The following is a 20,450-nucleotide window of genomic DNA, read 5'->3' on the forward strand; positions in this document are numbered from 1 at the left end:
TGGGACCAATAACATCTTCCTCACTGAGTTCATAAGAGAAGCATTAAGCAGAAATTAGATCTTGTTCATAATATGCAAATTTTGCCATTCAACATTTGTAGTTTCCCAGGGAATTCTGCCTCAGGTTATACAGCAGTGGGGCTGTTTTTCTCGTGTGTTAAGTAACAACATTTGCCTCTTCTCACTTTCCTGGCTCGGTCTTAGTGACAGATAGTTAGAAAAAGCAAATTTTCTAAAAGCAATTTTTAGAAAATTCAGCACATTTTCTTTTTAGTAATTAAAGACCTGTTAAGTTTGTCAATTTAGAAAACTTTTGGGATTCCTGTGTAGAATCTCATGACACATTCATTTAAACTGAAAGCAGATGCTTGCTTTGAAAGAGTACTGACATTTTGGGAGAATCTGGGAAATGCAATAACAGAAATAAATGGATTTGGCAATCCCCTTGGCAGCAGCAAAATTTTCTCTTAACCACAGTGTGAACTTGGAATGCCGGGCAGTCTCTTAACCACCATTCCTTTGTTGGGGTGTTTTGTTGTTGTTGGATCCAGAATGATATCTCTCACAAAGGGCAAAGACTGTGATTTTGGTGGTGGTGGGGGTGCTGATAGACTCTACCAGCTCCTCTGAAAAAAACTGAATTGTGAAAAGTCAAATTATGAATGTCTGACTAAGGCTATCTTTTCAGAGCGCATGTTTTTCTGCGGCTCTACTGTCTTTCCTAGCAGAAGGAAAAGAAGAAAACTGGATCCTACCCTGAGCAGCCTCTTTTATGTTCTAGTTTACTGGGCGATGCAATGCAAATCTAGTGTACAGGCCCTTGCCCTAGTGTTTCTGCTTGATTCTTTACGGACGCCACATAGGAGAACCGTCTGGAGGACAGGTTCATGTTACGTGGTGGTGAAGACCGCAAAGCCACACTCGCTCTAGTTAGAATTATGAGTAGAGGCCCCGCAATCCCCCCTCCCCCTCGCAGTGGATTTGCAGGATGAGACAGGTCACACTGGAGAGCAACGGGAGGCAGCCGGGCGCCCGCCCCGCCCTGTGTGGCGGGCGTGGTCTTTAACACCTGTCTCCCCAGCTGAAAGCTGAGGAAGGGAACGATGGACAGTTCTGACGCTGTCTCTTCACGCAGCTGCAGGCACGGAGTCACAGCTCACACAAAGACCTCACACACGGGCTGGCACGGAGTAGGTCCCGAGGAAAGGTTCTTCCCGAGTCCCCTCCTCCCTTGCTCCTTTGGCTCTTGAGGGCTTCACCTGCTCCGTGAGGTCCCTGCCCTGGACCCCGGCAGCAGAACGCCTGCCCCCCCGCACCCGATGGCCTTGCTCCTGCACCACGTGTGCACGGAGGCGGGCTGGGAGGGGTGGGGGCACGAGTTCCAAGCCAGCATCTCTTCAAAGCACACAAAGTATTTATGCCAAGCTCTTCCGTGATTTGAAAGAAAGCGTAGAAACAATGTCCCCAGGTTGGGACCTGGAAGAGAAGGCAGCTGAGACTAGCCTGGTTTAGCCAGGATTCACCTACCCCGTAGATAAAGAGTCTTTTTTTTTTTTTTTTTTTTTTTTTTTGCGGTACGCGGGCCTCTCACTGCTGTGGCCTCTCCCGTACAGGCTCCGGACGCGCAGGCGCAGCGGCCACGGCTCACGGGCGCAGCCGCTCCGCGGCACGTGGGATCTTCCCGGACTGGGGCATGAACCCGTGTCCCCTGCGTCGGCAGGCGGACTCTCAACCACTGCGCCACAAGGGAAGCCCAAAGAGCATTCTGATGACGCAGTGGAATGTACGTCCCTGGCTTTGGCTCAGGCGGGTTGCTGTCTAAATCCCACCTCTGACCTCACCAGCTGTATGACTTGGGTTAGATGTTCCACCTCCATGAGACTCAGGGGCCGAATCTGTGAACGGTGCACATTAATCTCTCCAGGCTCCTGTAATTGTGGGATAAACGCGCAAGGGTATCGTGCTTAGCAGGGTATCGTGCTTAGCAGAGCATCGTGCGCGTGGGACCATGCAGGCCCTGGTAGCTCCCTGGGCTCCTGCCCCTCTCCAGCTGGAGTCTCATCTGGATTTTTCTACCTGAAGCCTCACTGATTTCTCAGCAAAGGCAGGACGCTGCTCCAAGGTAGTATTGCCTCTGAAAAGAAAAGGGACTTGCAAATTCCTTTCTGATCTTCCATCTACATCTCAGTAAAGAGATTAGAAACTTGGAGTCATGGTTAAAACTATAGATTCCTGCAGCTAGACAGTTTTACAGAATCACCTGGTCTCATCTCTTATTTTGAAGAGAAGGAAACTGAGTCTCAAGGAGACTTTAGGCAATTGAATATTGCCTGAAGCTGTTCAACAGCAGGAATAGAAAATGTGTTACCTCCTTCTGATGTATTGTTAATTTTATACGAAGAAGATGAGCTTCAAATTGAAGTGAGGAATTATATCGCTGGGCTAGTAAAAATTAATAATAACTAAGGCTTATTTCATCTTTATTGGGGGCTACGTCCTACGTTAAGTACTTACACGCATTCTCCTGTTTAGGACTCATGGAGGAACTGGTTACTAGTATTATTTTTACTTTATAAGTGAGTGATTGGAGCCATTGCAAGATCAAATTGTTCTCCCAAGGTCACACACTGCTACGTGGTAGAGCTGAGAGCCAAACTCACTAAGCTCCACAGCTCCTAGTCCTGAGGACAACATGGGGAGACAGTCAGCGCGGCCGCGTGATGTAACCGAATGGCTGGCTCCAGAGGTCCCACTTCACAGCTCGTGTCACATGACCTCCCTCACCGTCCTCGGATCTGCAACAGGGGCGTGAAGGTGCCTGCCCTCCACAAACCCTCAGTGGGCAGGTTCATGAGACGTGAGGAGGTGCTTTGTAATTTGTCATTCAAGTGTTACTGTCCTTTTCACTTGGAGGAGGAGAGGTGGCAGAGAGGTTGAGGGCAGTCAGCCCTGCAGTGGTGGCACCACAGGAAAGCACCAGGGTGGGCCCTGTACGACAGAGGGAGGTTGGCAGAACTAGTAAGGAGTCAGCAAGAAGGGTGGGAGCCTTAAAGGCTCCTTCACCTCCCCAAGGCGCTTCCTGGGACAGACCCCCACAGGCCACAGGCAAGCGTGAGTCAGAGTGGACACGGACAGCATGCATATTTCTCTTTCTGTCCTTGGTATTTCTCCTCCTGGTCTACACAGGGCATTTATAGATTTGAACGTTTTTTGAGGCTCTCTAACAACTTACATTCTGAATTTAGCCTCTGTGTCAGGGCAAAGTTGATCTCCTGCTGGGTTTGTGATAAAAAGTTGATGTGCCTGGTTCTCTAAAGTAAGACAATGTAGGCAAGAAGAAATGTCCAGTGAATACCTGCATTTCTAGTATTCTTTTAATTGATTTGTACCTTCTTCAAGCTATGAGTCAAGAGTTGTTCCAAGTCATTCCCCAGCACAGGAGCTTAAGGGCACTAGATTGCAAATGAGGCCAGGAAAGATTATGAGAGTTAAAGGGGTGGGAAAATGATTTTCGGGACAGGAAAGACCACTGAAAACTCCTATACTTGACAAAGCTGTCTGGTCTGTTTAATTATCCTCTGTCAGAAACATTTATGCAAGGAAAGAAAATGATGACCTTCCAATGCCTTCAAGAGCGTATAAACAAAACAGGGGTCCTTTAAAGCTTGCTCTCCCTGACAGTACTTCCTGTGCAGAACTGTCTTCTGGCCTCAGGAGTGTTTATGGCAGCCATCACAGCAAAAGCAAGGATTGAGAAAAGGGACCCTTCCTTTTTCCTTGCAAACCACACTATGGATTTAAAACAACTCACTCATGCTCAAATCATTGGTAAACACAGCAGTGACTGAGAAGAGTTTTGGTGGGGGAGAGTTACTTACAAAAATATTTTAATAATTAGCAATCTGTTTAGGTACAAGTAACTCCCAAATCTTGAGGAAGTAGGTAAACATTCTCATCATTCCCTAGATAATTCAGTTTTGTACAGACACGGAATATAAGATGATGAAATGCAAATGAAACAATATTTTGGGTGAACTAGAAGAGCTGTTACTTTAAAACCTCTGTAATATTCTCTCAAATGTAGTTTGCATGTTTCTATTTCTCAAACAGTGACCAGGGGTCAGTTTGGCTGGGTGTCTGGGTTTATACAGTGTGGGGGGGCAGCAGAAAAGAAGGAAGAAAGTGGCAGGATTATGGGAAGCCCTGAATGTTCATACGTTTGGACTGTATGTGCGTATGTGATGGAGAATCAATGACATTTAGAGGGAGGGTGGAAGAAGAGTAGATATTGGAAATGGAAAAGAAACAATGTGTTACAACACAAAAATGAAATAAAGAGCTTCAAAAACAGTGGGAGGTCAACAGGATCGTATTCTTCACTTCAGAGAAATCATGGGGAGTGAGAGCCCAGAGAACCTTTGGAATTCGCAGCTGATGTTTAGAGAGCAGCTCCACCGGAGGCTGAATGAACAGGTGGGAGGGGGGGGGGAGGAGAAGCACCAAGTGCTAACCGTTCTTCTCACCAATTTGATCAGAGAAAGGAAGGAGTGGGGAGAACTACTTGAAGGAGTAGCTGAATGGAGACATTCCCCAGGGGATTGTGGGGCATGTGGAAGTTTGTGGAATGGTTAGAATCTGAAGAACTAAGAGAATGCCCATGATAATGGACAGGGAAAGGTAGAGAAAGAGAATCAAGAATACATGTGGGGACTTCCCTGGTGGCGCAGTGGTTAAGACTCTGCCTGCCGATGCAAGGGACATGGGTTCGAGCCCTGGTCCAGGAAGATCCCACATGCTGCAGAGCAACTAAGCCCATGCGCCACAGCTACTGAAGCCCTTCCGCCTAGAGCCTGTGCTCTGCAACAAGAGAAGCCACCGCAATGAGAAGCCCGTGCACCACAAAGAAGAGTAGCCCCGCTCTCCGCAACTAGAGAAAGCCCAGTGCAACAATGAAGACCCAATGCAGCCACAAAAAAAAAAAAAAAAAAAAAGAACACATGTGGATTTTACACTAATGAGTAATGGCTAAAATAAAAGAGACTGATGATACCAGATGTTAGTGAGGTGAAAAGGGTACAATTACTTTGGAGAACTGTTTATTTGGCAGGTTCTTAAAACATTAAAGATACATCTACCCACAATTCTATTCCTAGGTATTTATCCCAGAATACTAAACATACAAGCCTATAAACAAACCAAGTATCTACCCACAGGAAAATGGATAAACAAATTACAGCATATTTACACAACGAAATACTACTCATCAGTTTAAAAAATATGTAACATGCAACAACATGGATAAGACTCAGAAAAATCATGCTACATGAAAATATCCAGATGCCAAAAAAGTACATATGAGATGTTCACCTTTAAATGAAGTTCTATGACACGCTAAAACTAGTTTGTGGTGAAAAAATTTGAACAATGATTGTCTCAGGGGAGGGAGAAATTTACTGGAAAGAGGCATGAGGGGTCTTTCTGGGGTGAAATGTTCTATATGTTATTTTGGGGGTAATTACAACAGTATATAAAATTGCCAAAACTCATTGTACCAAACACTAAAGACTGTGCACTTTTGCGTTTAATTATGCCTGTTTGTTTTTTTTTTTTTCCTTGCAATACGCAGGCCTCTCCCGTTGCAGAGCACAGGCTCCAGACATGCAGGCTCAGCGGCCATGGCTCACGGGCCCAGCCGCTCCGCGGCACGTGGGATCCTCCCGGACCGGGGCACGAACCCGTGTCCCCTGCATCAGCAGGCGGATTCTCAACCACTGCGCCACCAGAGAAGCCCCCTATGCCTGTTTTAAAAAACCACATAACCACAGGTGGGAGCACCAGGTTTATTAGGGAGGCAAGACAACCCTTCCTCCCTTGGAAGAACAAAAGAAGAGGGCATCTAGGAATATGTAAGAAATGAGGGAGGAAGAAGGGAAGCTGCAGAAATTAACCTTAAATGACTTGAATATTCTTAGTAAAAGTAAAGGATTATGTCATCTTCTGGGTGTGTGCATAGGCACTGAGGAGGGGAACAAAGGATACTTATATTAGGAAAACAGAAAATATTCGGGAGGTATTATAAGACCATAAGGGATGAATTTCTAATAGCTCTATCTCCTGATCCTGCTTTTTCCCCACAATGCTGTCTTCAGAGTTTTGTAAGGGTCCCATCATACTCAAATGTATGTTTTTACCTCCAACACTTGAGAGACTGGATGAGGGTCTAGGACACACATACAGAGACACTGCATCTTGGAGCGGGGACAGTGCAGTGAAAGATAATGTTAGATTACATATACAAATAAAATTAGTTATTACAGTGGTCTTCAGTCTCTCAAAGCTTGACATTACCTAACAAATCTTGTCCTTGAGTATTTATTTAATTGGGGGAAGGGAGTTATTAGGGAAAAAGGCTTAAAATGGTTCCTGGGGTGGAGAGAGGAGTGATAATGAGAAAAAGTTGAGAACTATTGGTCTGCCTACAAAATGCAGGCAATGGGGGGCGGGTGGTACCTTGAGTTGGAGGCACCAGTTGAGCAAGTAAATGATGGTCAAGGTGTGAGTCTAAGCTGATGTCACATACATTAATGGAATAGATCAGATAAATGAGAGATGGGATTACACATTATAAGCATAAAAGTCACAACAGAGGCTTTAACAATGGTAAAGAGCAGGGCCACTAGGAATGAGGAAGGAAGAGGGAAATCACATTTGTCCCAGAAGGGAGGCATGTCAACGTCAAGGTCTTAAAGGGAGAGACAACGTGAGCACAGAGAGAGCTTGGAGGTGGCAGGCTGTTATCCCACGACCCCTTCCAAGGGTCAGAAGGAGTGACAGAGAGGGGAAGGGAAGGGTGGGAAGAGATTAATAAGTGAAGGGCAAAGAGGAGCATTTCAGAATTCAGGCACTAGGGAATGAAAAGGTGTGCATAATTAGAAAGCCCATGGCATGGCCACGTCGGTGAACGGTCAAGGGAGACCAGAAGTGGCAGGTCCTGGAGGGAAGGCAGCAGAGGAACCGGGTGATGGATGCAACCGAATTCACTAAAGGACGACAGGAGAACATACAAGGCTGTGACATGGCCCTGATGAGGATGGAAATGGTGGCAATGAGCTGCTGGACTGGGCTGCAAAAGAGCTGGAGAAGGAGACCTGGAGAGAGACAGGTGTGAACTACATAAAGACCCTGAGGAGAAACTGCAATGGGGTTAAGACTACAGATAAGTAAGCCTGGAGGTAACCTGCATGTTCACAGGTCACCATGGGAGTGGAGGTGGGGAGGAGGAGATTATTGCAAGAAGAGGATGCAGAAGTCGCCCACGCAAAGTTGACATCCTAATGTGGTGAGAAGGACCTCAAAAAGGTTTTCTTTATCCAGTGGGCTGGCATTTTGGATTCTCTGGGGTTTCAGGTAAAAGGTAGAGAAAGGGAGAACTGCTATCTTGAGTGTATAAACTTCCCTTTTATGAAATAAAAGGCAGTGTGGCTAATGCCAAAGCTATAAGGAAATTTATCCCAAACATTGAAATTTATTGGTTATAATGGTTATCCTTTTTTTCCACATACTTGTATTCTTTAGAAATTCAATGTTTTAAAGGATTAGCCTAAAGAAAATAAAAGGTATGTTGATATCAAACTCATCTTCTAAATAGCTCAATTTTGGAAATTCTGTTTCATTTTCTTCTGACTTTTGATTATAAGATTTATTGTAACACCCATATAACACCCATATCCTATTATGTGAATAGAAGGTAATTTTTGCAATGGGAGGGAAATACGATTCTTTAAAATGAAAATATTCTGTTTCAGTAGCAAATACCAGATAGTTTTACCCAAGCAGTCACAGAAGTATTTTCCCATGCCCCGAATTGAAGTAGTCTATTATGTTCTCTTGAGCCATCAGGGATTTCTGCTCTTTCATCCATAAAAACTGTATGCTAATCTTGCCTATCTTCTTTTACATTTTAGGTTCCAAGCAAAGCCTACAATAATTAATATAAATTAAGAATGCTTGGGCTTCCCTGGTGGCGCAGTGGTTGAGAATCCGCCTGCCGATGCAGGGGACACGGGTTCGAGTCCTGGTCTGGGAAGATCCCACATGCCGCGGAGCGACTAGGCCCGTGAGCCACAGCTACTGAGCCTGCGCATCTGGAGCCCGTGCTCCGCAACAAGTGAGGCCGCGATAGTGAGAGGCCCGCGCACCGCGATGAAGAGTGGCCCTCGCGTGCCGCAACTAGAGAAAGCCCTCGCACAGAAACGAAGACCCAACACAGCCAGAAATAAATAAATTTCAAAAAATGCTGGCATGGAAAGCTGTTCGTTATCAATCTGTCACACTGTAAACGTGCTGTACAGAATCATAACAGATTAGCTTCAAAGTCCAGGGAAATGGTCATGAAAGAGGTCAGATATATTTGGATAAGAGTCAGTGACATGCACTGCTGTGAACAGGTCTAAAGCTGTCTGTCATATAACTCCAAGAATTCAAATGGAATTTGTCCTCAGTGCTCTAAGGTTTCTGGGATGCTCTGACAGAATCACATCTTATTTAGAGTTTCTGGTCTGGACAAAAACTCATTTCTCTCAAAGTCAAGGTCATTAATAAAGGTCTATGCTGCCCAATGTAGCAGCCACTAACCACATGTGGCTACAGAACACTTGAAATATGACTAGTCTCAGGTATGCTGTATATGTAAAACACACACTGGATTTCAAATATTAATTATAAAAAAGAATGTACACTATCACATTAATATTTTTACATGTCCAATTTAAAAATTAATTTTCATATTAATTATGTTAAAATGATAATATTTTGAATATACTGGGGTTAAATAAAATATATTATTAATATTAATTTCACCTTTTTATGTTTTAAAATCCGGCTACCTGAAAAATTTAAATTATAGATTCTGGCTCTCATTGTATTTCTGTTGGGCAGGGCTGCTCTGGGCTGTATCTCAGTTTTGAGATGAGCCACAAGGAGGCAGGAGAGTGTGGTGATTAAGGGTAAGGGTACTTGGACAGAAAGTTTGAGGTTCAATTCCCACAAATTCTATTTCCTCACTAAGGGACCTGGGCACCTAACTTACCTTCTCCAAATTTTAGTTTCTCATTTATAAAAGAGGAAAAGTGATAGTGTCCTCCACTCAGGGATGATCGAATCTAAACTGCTCATATCTAAGGAGATCACCTGGGTTCTTAGAAGGAGCATGAAGTTCTAGGTTACAAAAAAGAACACAATTTTAAAAAGTTAGCTGCCTAACGAGAAATAGATAGGGTATAAAACTTAAATAGTAAAACGGATCAAATAAAAACATATTTAAAATATTCTTATCCCCTTTATGCCTTTGACCCATTGCCAGTTAGAGAAGAACTATATTAAGGAAAGCAGATCCAACGTGGGGTAAACGTGGATTAGTTCTGCTGTTTTCTGGGTCACCTCTCTCTGCTACTAAAGGACCTAATGGAAACAAACCTTACTGTTTCCTGATAAAAAAAACAGGAAGTTCCTTCCTCCCAAAAGGAAATCACATGCCATTTAATAGCTAAATATTAAGTAATTTTTGGATTGGAGAGTTATTTGGGCAGCATGGGTAATGGAAAGTGAATAGGACAGGGCAGGCAATCAATCCTGGGTCAGCGGAGCTTGGGCCAAGGTCACATGAAATCTCCAAACCTTGGTTTCTTCATCTGTAAAATGGGGATGAGGATGAGAATGCCTCTCACAATAGTTTTAAAGATTAAGTAATGGATACAAAACCCACTTGTCTGTAAACTGGAAAATATTACACAAATATTGGCTACTATCATGATTTTATTCTACTGGATTCTAAGACTCATCTACACAGATGGAGCCACTTTGCTCTCTGTTTAATGTGAAAGGGCAGAAGGTAAACAAGGGTGACTTCGTACCTGGCACTTAACCTTGGTTCCTATTCTTGGTTCCTATTCTTCCCCACCTAAAAGAGTCATTGGGGGGGCTTTATTATTTTTTTTTAAAAGCACTCAGAGTCTTATACAAATGTGAAGCGTTGTTGGTTTGGATAAACACTGAGTTGATTTTACTGAAAAAGAGAGAAAAATGTTATGTTGTGCATCTAGGAGCCCCACCTACTGTAAAAAGTAGCCATTGTTATGCTCCAAAAACTATTTCCTTGTACTCTTAACTCACATACACTAATTCAAGGTAACAGTCAGAGGCAATAATATGTGAATTGAAAAAGGAAGGCTGCAGTATGCATCTCTCGTTCAGGTCTGGGCAAGATGAAATTTAAAAGAATCTCTGCCACCATTTTCAAGTAGAGCCACATTCAGCACAGTGTGATAATCACAACTGTAGGATATCATTCCTAACAAGAACTATCATTTTGTATCCAGGCCATCTAAACTGGTTTCTTTCTTTTTTTTTTTTTTGCGGTACGCGGGCCTCTCACTGTTGTGGCCTCTCCCGCTGCGGAGCACAGGCTCCGGACGCGCAGGCTCAGCGGCCATGGCTCACGGGCCCAGCCGCTCCGCGGCATGTGGGATCCTCCCGGACCGGGGCACGAACCCGCGTCCCCTGCATCGGCAGGCAGACTCTCAACCACTGCGCCACCAGGGAAGCCCAAAGCTGGTTTCTTTGTGAAAAAAAAGAAAACAAAAATACTCATCTGTACTATTTTTGAAATCAGTACTATATAATGCTGGTATCCCAAAAGACATGAACAAGATTTATCCACCCATTAAGTTATTTGGGCTCTAAGCTGGACATATACAGATGCAACAATGACTTTTAAAAATGAGTCCTTAGAACTTCACATAAATAAATAAGACCTCATAAAAATAGTAGAGTAAAATAAAAGCACCCTATTGACCTGTGAACAGTTATCTACAATCACTAGAACACATCTTCTCCACAGCTTTTGATTTGCTATTATTTTTAAAGAGAACGTATTAGTGCTAAAAGGCTTTTCTGTCACAGTGTGTACTTCTTCATTTACTTGTTTTCCATCACTCTCAATTTGTATAAAATTTTAACAAGCTATCTAATTTTTTTTTGGCCACACGGCATGCAGGATCTTAGATCTCCGAGACCAGGGATCGAACCCGTGCCCCCTGCAGTGGAAGTGCAGAATCCTAGCCACTGGACCACCAGGGAATTCCCTAAACTATCTAATTTTAAAAATTTATTAAGTTCATTTAGTTTTTGCTGATTTATACTTTTATTTTTTTCATTTTAACAGTACTTTCCTTGTATTTCCTTATTTTGGTAGAGTGTTCCCTTGATTTTGTGTTCCAGTATATGGATAAAGCCATTCTTAAACAAAACTTCAGAGCTGGGATGGCACCTATCACCTTATGTGATGTTAGATTGTTCTGTGATAACTTTACCCAATGCTTCTGTTCAAATGGGATTAAATAAGAACATGCATTAACACGTACACACTAAGAAAAAGGACTAATATCTCTATGCATATGTAAAAGTCAAGGAGTGGGAGGGAGATGCAAGAGGGAGGGGATATGGGGATGTATGTATACAAATAGCTGATCCAGCAGAAACTAACACAACATTGTAAAGCAATTAAACTCCAATAAAGATGTTTAAAAAAAATACAATAAAATTCAAGGAGTAAAAAGGAAAGTGAAGAAGATGCATCCACTGAGGTACTGTGGCAATTAAGCCCATCCTGTTAAAAGAACAAAGCAAACCATTAGCCCTAAAGGTACCAAATGTGCTCTGTGAAGTTCAGAGACAAGGAAACCAATTCAGTAAGTGTGTGGATTGTCAGCAACCTAACAAGCACAGATAAATGCATCACTACTCTCTGGTTCTAACCATGTTCACCCTTTTATTACCATTTCTGATGTTCTCAATCTTTTTTTTTCTTTTTCTTTTTAACATCTTTATTGGGGTATAATTGCTTTACAATGGTGTGTTAGTTTCTGCTTTATAACAAAGTGAATCAGCTATACGTATACATACATACATCCCCATATCTCTTCCCTCTTGCGTCTCCCTCCCACCCTCTCATCCTCCCTATCCCACCCCTCTAGGTGGTCACAAAGCACCCAGCTGATCTCCCTGTGCTATGTGGCTGCTTCCCACTAGCTATCTGTTTTACATTTGGTAGTGTATATATATCCATGACGCTCTCTCACTTCATCCCAGCTTACCCTTCTCCCTCCCCGTGTCCTCAAGTTCATTCTCTATATCTGCGGATTTATTCCTGTCCTGCCCCTAGGTTAGTAAGAACTTTTTTTTTTTTTAAGATTTGTTTTTCACTTTCTGACTTACTTCACTCTGTATGACAGACTCTAGGTCCATCCACCTCACTACAAATAACTCAATTTCGTTTCTTTTTATGGCTGAGTAATATTCCATTGTATATATGTGCCACATCTTCCTTATCCATTCATCTGTTGATGGACACTTAGGTCGCTTCCATGTCCTGGCTATTGTGAATAGAGCTGCAATGAACATTGTGGTACATGAGTCTTTTTGAAGTATGGTTTTCTCAGGGTATATGTCCAGTAGTGGGATTGCTGGGTCGTATGGTAGTTCTGTTTTTAGTGTTTTAAGGAACCTCCATAGTGTTCTCCATAGTGGCTGTATCAATTTATATTCCCACCAAGAGCACAAGAGGGTTCCCTTTTCTCCACACTCTCTCCAGCATTTATTGTTTGTAGATTTTTAGATGATGGCCATTATGACTGGTGTGAGGTGATACCTCATTGTACTTTTGATTTGGATTTCTCTAATGTCAATCTGTTTTTTAAAGCATAGAAGTTAAATTCCATATCCACCACCATTTCCACTATGATTACCGCCACTACTACCACTGCCGTTGCCATCACCAACTTGCCTAGACTTTATATTGATAAAAATACAAGATGCAAAAGTACCCCTTTGTCTTCAGGGAGACTAACTGCACCAGCAGTCTTTTCTAGGGCAGTGAGTGAAAAGCAAACATCGGTGATTATGCCTGGGAGGTCTTCCGAGAGCAAGAGTCACCGTTGCTAATTCCAAGAAAGCTTCAGTTTGTTTCTTACCTATAGCACAAACTGCTATAGTATGCTCACCTTTAGAGCATGCTGCTTTTCCTAGACCAGCACTTTTCCCAAGTATATTTATGAAATTCTTGGGAAATGCCTACCAAAAGTGATTGACTTTGGGAAATGCTGTATTCCATACTCCCTTCTTGAATATTCACAGGGCATTTAGCATATTAAAGATTCTTGCAATAAAGGAACTATCTTTGCTTAATTCAGCATTTCCTAAGTTTATTTGACCATGTAGCCATTCCGTCTTCCCAGCCCTCTACAGACAAACTATGAACATCTCCCAGAACCAATACTTCCAGAGAGACACTCTGGGAAATACTCTTTTTGATTGATAAGGGATAGAATTAATTCAGATGAATACTGCATCCTCCCCAAACTTGAAAACCCTAACTATTCTGCCCTAGGAAGAGGAGACAACACCACAACCAAATGAGTGTTGAAAAGGTAAGGATTTCTTGAAACTACAAGGTCTTCTGATCAAAGGTACACGTTCTACTTACCTAAGGAGATTCCCAAGATTGAAAAGAGCCCGGTTGTGCTGTGGATTTAGCTGGAGAGCCCTCTGATAGTACATCTTTGCCTCTGCTGTGTCTCTGGTCAGTGTTCCAAGGTTGTTCAGGGCACTTGCATGGCGCGGATACAACCTGAACAATTAGAAATATTAAGCCATGACTGTTCAAAAACTTCAAAGTTGGTCACAATTTGCTTGTTCTTCACGCCCCACTCCTCACCCCAGGTATGCCACCGCAAAAATGAAACACTGAATTCTTCCTTTATTTTAATGGTATGTCTATGTCACATCTTAACAGTCAACCATTTGTGCACCTGCAGGCAAATAAACATGGCAGGAAAGCACGTAATTGACACATGGTGGCATAAGTGAATTACCCCCAAAGAGTGCAAAAATAAATAGCATGCAAATCTACCGGGGTTAAACAAAATTTAGCTTGGAGCCTACAGTTTACTTTCAACTTCCTTTGATTGAAAATCCTCATTGCCACCGGTGCTGACTTTCTGGCCTAGCGGGACTGCTGACTAGCCGCCTGTATAATGCCCACTATTTACACAAGATGTTGGGAGTTCCCTGGATGAGGGATCTTCATGAATATATTTGAATTGGAGCATCAGTAAAACCGCCATTATTGAGAAGGTGATACAAACGTCTCCCCATAAAAATAAACTTCTCCCCATAAAAATAAACTTTCTCAAATGGCTCTCCATCTTGACTCTCCTATTCCATTTTGTCTCATTTCCCAGCTACTGTTACTTGACACCACCTGCTCTGCTAGTGTCTGGGAATGAAAATCCTGACAAACATATAAAAATTTAGGGCTTCCCTGGTGGCGCAGTGGTTGGGAGTCCGCCTGCCGATGCAGGGGACACGGGTTCGTGCCCCGGTCCGGGAGGATCCCACGTGCCGCGGAGCGGCTGGGCCCGTGAGCCATGGCCGCTGCGCCTGCGCGTCTGGAGCCTGTGCTCCGCAACGGGAGGGGCCACAACAGTGAGAGGCCCGCGTACCGCAAAAAAAAAAAAAAAAAAAAAAAAAATTTAAAAAGGCACAATGACGTGAAAACAGCGATCCTAATGTTCAAAAGCAAATGTAAAGGAGGACTGCGTACACATCAGGAAAGCAAATTTATGGTGATTAAGAAAGGAAGAGAGGGCTTCCCTGGTGGCGCAGTGGTTGAGAATCCGCCTGCCGATGCAGGGGACACGGGTTCGTGCCCCGGTTCGGGAAGATCCCACGTGCCGCGGAGCGGCTGGGCCCGTGAGCCATGGCCACTGGGCCTGCGCGTCCGGAGCCTGTGCTCCGCAACGGGAGAGACCACAACAGTGAGAGGCCCGCGTACCGCAAAAAAAAAAAAAAAAAAAAAAAGAAAGGAAGAGAATCTATTTACTTCCTTAACTAGAAACTATAAGGAAGGCAAATCAGCCTGCTGCTGCGTACACAGCTGAGTTGATTCTGCTGCGCTCGGGGCAGATATATTCAGTCATCGAACAGGTTTGCTCCATCTCTGTCACCCAGAGGATTTTGAATAAGCCTGTGGAGCTGGATTTTAATGTAGGAAAGGCAAGATAATGCCCAAGTAATAAAAACAGGATCTGTACTTGTCAAGTCTCTTGACAATCAAATGCCATGCTTGCCCCCTCCCAGCCTGTTCCGTACCTTCTAAGAAGATCAATTTAATTTGGGGCAGAAGGGGTTCCTATTAAAAGGCCAAGGAAGACAAGCTGCATAGCTTTTTTTTTTTTTTTTTTAAATCTCTGCCTAACCCCGAGTCTCCTAAGTTTATTGGACCATGTAATCCTCCCTTCCTTACTGCCTTATAGCTCAGCTATTAGCATCCCTCAGTATTTTCAGGAAGACAATCTGTGTAATATGCTCCTCCTGATTGACAAGGGATAGAATCGATTCAGATGAATGTTACGTCCTCCCAAGGTTTGAAAGCCCTAATTATTCACAATAATTCTGTAGGCTGTTGGGAGAGATACATTATGAGAGGAAGTTGGGAAAAAACACACACACACACAACGTGTTTGCTTCTTTCTGGTCACCTTTAATTAGCAAAGACAACCTGAGGGTACCTGGTACCAGTCCCTTAACACCCACCCTCACAGTTCCTGGGTGCTCTCTCATAGATGCCTCTGCAGGGCATCAGAGCTAAGAGAAGATGCTCTCGTACCTGCCCACTCAGTCCATGCCCAGAACAGCCTCCTGGGAAGCTGTGTCTAAGAATTACTTTGGGAATGGTTACAGGGAGCATATCACAGCCAGGACTTTAATTCTTCCAATTAGAAAAATTTTTTGGATGTTGAGCAAAGCTCTCTGACTTCCAAAAGATTTAAGAGGGGGGTCCTGTGAACATGGTGAAAACAGTTCTTATTTTTTCTCTGATGATGAACAGCAAGAGAGAGCATCCTGGTGACCTCTGCCTTCCCAGAAGAGGCAATTTATTTTTTATTTTTATTTTATTTTTTTTTTTTTTTGCGGTATGCGGGCCTCTCACTGTTGTGGCCTCTCCCGTTGCGGAGCACAGGCTCCGGACGCGCAGGCTCAGCGGCCATGGCTCACGGGCCCAGCCGCTCCGCGGCACGTGGGATCTTCCCGGACCAGGGCACGAACCCGTGTCTCCTGCATCGGCAGGCGGACTCTCAACCACTGCGCCACCAGGGAAGCCCCAAGAGGCAATTTCTTAAAACCTGGTCTTTTCCTTATTTCGTTATAGGCTTTGGAGCCCTCAAAATAAATGTATGAGGTGAAAGCCCTAAATATGGGAAAGGACAGCCTAAATTCAATAAGAGCATCTACGATGGGCTCCCTGTCACGCAGCTGCCCTCTCCTGCTGGTTATAAGCCCACCTTTTTGGACTTTACCACCATCCCACTGCCATTTAAAGGAACGGCATGGGGGCTTCCCTGGTGGCGCAGTGGTTAAGAATTCACCTGCCAATGAAGGGGACACGGGTTCAACTCCTGGTCCGGGAGGAATCCCACATGCCGTGGAGCAACTAAGCCCGTGCGCCACAACTACTGAGCCTCCTCTCTAGAGCCCGCAAGCCACAACTACTGAGCCCATGTGCCACAACTACTGAAGCCTGTGCACCTAGAGCCCGAGCTCCGCAAGATGAGAAGCCACGGCAATGAGAAGCCCGCACAGCGCAACAGAGGAGCCCCCGCTCGCCGCAACTAGAGAAAGCCCGCGCGCAGCAACGAAGACCCAACGCAGCCAAAAATAAATAAATAAATAAATTTAAAGGAATGCATGGATTGATATAACACTTTCAAAGTTCACTGCCTACAAAAATGTTTCTCTCTTTTTTTTCCAAACCAGAAACAGAACATAAGTTCACCCTGAACTCTCAAAAACAGAAACAAGCAGTGAGAAGGGAAGGAGAGAGAAACAAATATAAATACTATGAGGGGAAAAAAAGGTCTTTAGCATGCTCTTGTGCTCCAAGCTTAGGACAGGGCTTTGTGGTCGGGCACAGGCAGCGAAGAGGCTTTGTGGTAACGGAGTCCCAACCTGTCCAGGAAGGGGATCGCTGACATCTACAGTGATTTACTGAATCTACTGCGACTCACAGCCCTCAACCTGGAAAACGTGTGATATTGTTGACTCCTGGTGATAGTAAAGATCTGCTAGCAACAGCCCCTCCCTCTGGGCATCTGATTAGGTTCACCTAATCATGAGCAAGCATTACATTATTTATGAAACAAAGCTGAATTTGATTAAAAGGATTCTTTAAGCAGGTCAAGAAAAAATGATCACTTTTAATTTTGTTTTTTATATAGATGTAGACATTTTCTTAAAACATATACTCTTGTTTACTGAAGACCTATGCAAGGATGAAACTTATTTTTGTGTGTTTACTTTTAAAATAAACTTGTTTAAATGAGCTTGGGTCTAATTCAACCCTGAGGTCTCCAACAGGGGAATTTTCTATTAGAAAGATGAATAATTTAAGAGATGTCTATGTTGCTACATCAATTGTCAGGATAAATTGTGTCTTGATTTTGACGCCTACAGGTATGTTTTACAAAAGTTCTGGTAGTGATTATTCCCTTCCCCATGGAAAGAACCTTGACAAAAGCTTCACTGAAAAGGAGAGCGGTAATTTTCAGGCCTGTTTTTTTAAGACCAGCGTGAACAGCCACTAGATTTTCTTTCTCAGTCTTACTCAGCATTTATATTGTATATGGGGGCTCTCTTGCTATTTCCTTGTTATTATTTTTGTAAATTTCACTGAGTTAAATTTTTAAAATTTATTATAGGGAAAATGTATAATATTGTTAAATAGTTCTGGGGTATAAGGAAGTTTATTCTTTCTCTTTAAAAAAGAAATCTAGGTATAGAGATACAATTCTATGAGCTGAAGAGAATATTTTTCAAGTATTGTATGATTTAACTTCTCAATTTATATTCCCATTTGAGCAGTTAAGGGCTTCTTACTTATTTTTTTTTTTTTTTTTTTTGTGGTATGCGGGCCTCTCACCGTCGTGGCCTCTCCCGTTGCGGAGCACAGGCTCTAGACGCGCAGGCGCAGCGGCCATGGCTCACGGGCCCAGCCGCTCCGCGGCACATGGGATCCTCCCGGACCGGGGCACGAACCCGCGCCCCCCGCATCGGCAGGCGGACTCTCAACCACTGCGCCACCAGGGAAGGGCTTCTTACTTTTTATCTGGTGGCCTTTCCTTAAGCAGAATTAATAAAGTAGGTAGTTAAGGACATTATTATTCTCCTCCATTCCCGGGCAACTTATCTCTGAAGAATGAATATCAACAACATGTTAAAAAAAAACCCAAAACATGTTAACAGGAGATCAGCACTGTGAGGGAACAGTTGCCTAAGTGAAAAACAGAAGGCAGGAGCAAAAGAAAATGGGTCTAAAAAAACCTATCATGTATTAGTGATACTTTACATTTTAGAGTGCTTTCCCATATACTATCTCATTTAACCTTCTAATTCTTCAAGTAGAATTATTGTACTATTTTACAGTTGAGGAATGGGAGGATGGGAGAAATTAAAGAAAAAATAAATTACTTTTTAAAAAAAAGAAATATTTCAGGAGTTGTGTTCCTAAGTGTTAAAAGTCAGATGGTTCCTGTAAATCTATTTATTTTCCCAAACAATCCATGAGTCATTCAACCTTCAGCAAATAAATATACTGCTATCAATTAGAGCTTCCATTCAGAATAATTTCCCTTTCTATCCTTGGGCCAGTCCATTCTGCTATGATCCTATAGGAACTACTTCTCAGTGACAGAAGTGAAATAAATTCAATACTCAGGAAACGTGGCTGAGATTCTTCTTCGCTGGCAAAACTTGTCTCCTGCCGTACAAAATACTCATGGTATCTCTAAAAAGCACAGTATCACGGGAAGCTATTTGGAACTAACAACATTCAGTAAGTGTTTAAGGCACAGACACATGCTCTCCGATCTACTGTTCTTAAGCTTCAATCTCAACTAAAGATCCACAGAGATAAGATGTATATGACTAAAGTTTAGTTTTATATTTTATTCAGTCATTTACTTTAAATTTTGTACGATCTGTTCAAAAGTTAAGAATTCTGTTACTTTTTCATTATTCGAGTACTACCTTCTAAGGCATTTCATTGTTCAAGCAAGACTGCAGGTATCATGTGCTCCACTTTGCAATTTCCTTTCAGAATATACACACCCTGATTTATTTATCTGATTTTCATTCCACACATTAATTTATTTGAGGTTAAGTATGCTAAGGTCAGATGTTTATTTTCTATTTCCTGTTGAGAAAAAAAAGAATCCAAAAGAAAAACATGACTGGGAAAAAGTTTCAACCATGAGATCTAAATTTCACGGGACTAAAAAATACCCAAAGTAAACTTCATTTCAGGAGTCAGCAGCAGCCGCAGCATATTTTCAATCATTCTAGTCCCTGCCATTTCTCAAGTGCCTGATGATAAAATTTGAATCATCGTGTCATTAAAGTGCACCAGAATGACACTGCATTGAGCATTTACCAGTCTGTTTCTTTAATTGTCTGAAATCACCATTAACACCCAGCAGCAAGTCTTGCCACTTTCTTTTGGTACTGTACTCCTTCCCATCCATTAGATATAGTCTTGGAAAAAAACCTCAAATGCAATTTAGGGAAGTTATGACACACTCCAGTGAGGGGCCGACTAAATTATCTGATCTCTCACAATGGATGACCTCTAGTAGCGATCTAAATGATATTCTGTTGAAGTGTCATAAATCATAATAAATAAATAAATAAAATAATAATAAATCAATCAATCAATCATAATGTCAGAAATCATAAATTAAGCCAGTGTCTGAGGCATTTGACAGCTCACAGTTGAGTGCTTCTCTGGGCATTGCTTTACCGGAGCGGCTGCTCTTCTCTGCCTGGGGCCAGTGATTGGTTGACAGGGGGTACAAAGGTTCCACCTCTTTCATGACAAGCCTGAGAGGCCACCCCATCTCCAGAGCTCCCTAAGGGCTCCTCTGAGCCCCTGCGAATGCACTGTATCTCTCTTTCTGCCCCCACCCATCTTGCTTCCCTGCCTTCCTTCCCTGGTGTTCCAGAGAGCACTCCTTAATGAACTTCCTGCTTGCTAATCTCCACCTTGGATTTTGTTTCCTGGGGAACCGCAGTGAGGTTTTGAAGTGAAATGGTGCTTTAAGGCAGAAAAAAGAGAGAGCAGATGTTTTTGAATATAAATTATAGAACTTTCATTTTGAAATATAGTTCGTAAGTATGGCCACAGTATGACTAAAATTTGAGTTTTCTAAATGAATTTCTAAATCAATTTCTTGGATTTAGTGAATAAAGCTGCTAGACTTAATTAACACAAAATATACATAGTGAGAATATAATTTCATCAACAAAAAGGAACAAACATGATTTCAATTGTGCTACTGGAA

The 20,450-nt window shown here is 42.9% G+C and overlaps 1 protein-coding gene across 8 annotated transcripts in view; it reads right to left on the reverse strand.

The window, feature by feature from the left end:
- TMTC1 (transmembrane O-mannosyltransferase targeting cadherins 1) overlaps nt 1-20,450 on the reverse strand; it is a 256,132-nt gene that overhangs the window by 40,439 nt on the left and 195,243 nt on the right. For all 8 annotated transcript variants that reach the window (XM_067008959.1, XM_067008961.1, XM_067008963.1 and 5 more), the window contains one exon: nt 13,541-13,684. In XM_067008959.1, the coding sequence (XP_066865060.1) occupies nt 13,541-13,684 (144 nt within the window). The remainder of the gene's footprint in view (nt 1-13,540; nt 13,685-20,450) is intronic.

This window comes from Kogia breviceps, chromosome 12, assembly GCF_026419965.1.
Source record: "Kogia breviceps isolate mKogBre1 chromosome 12, mKogBre1 haplotype 1, whole genome shotgun sequence".
NCBI lineage: Eukaryota > Metazoa > Chordata > Mammalia > Artiodactyla > Physeteridae > Kogia > Kogia breviceps.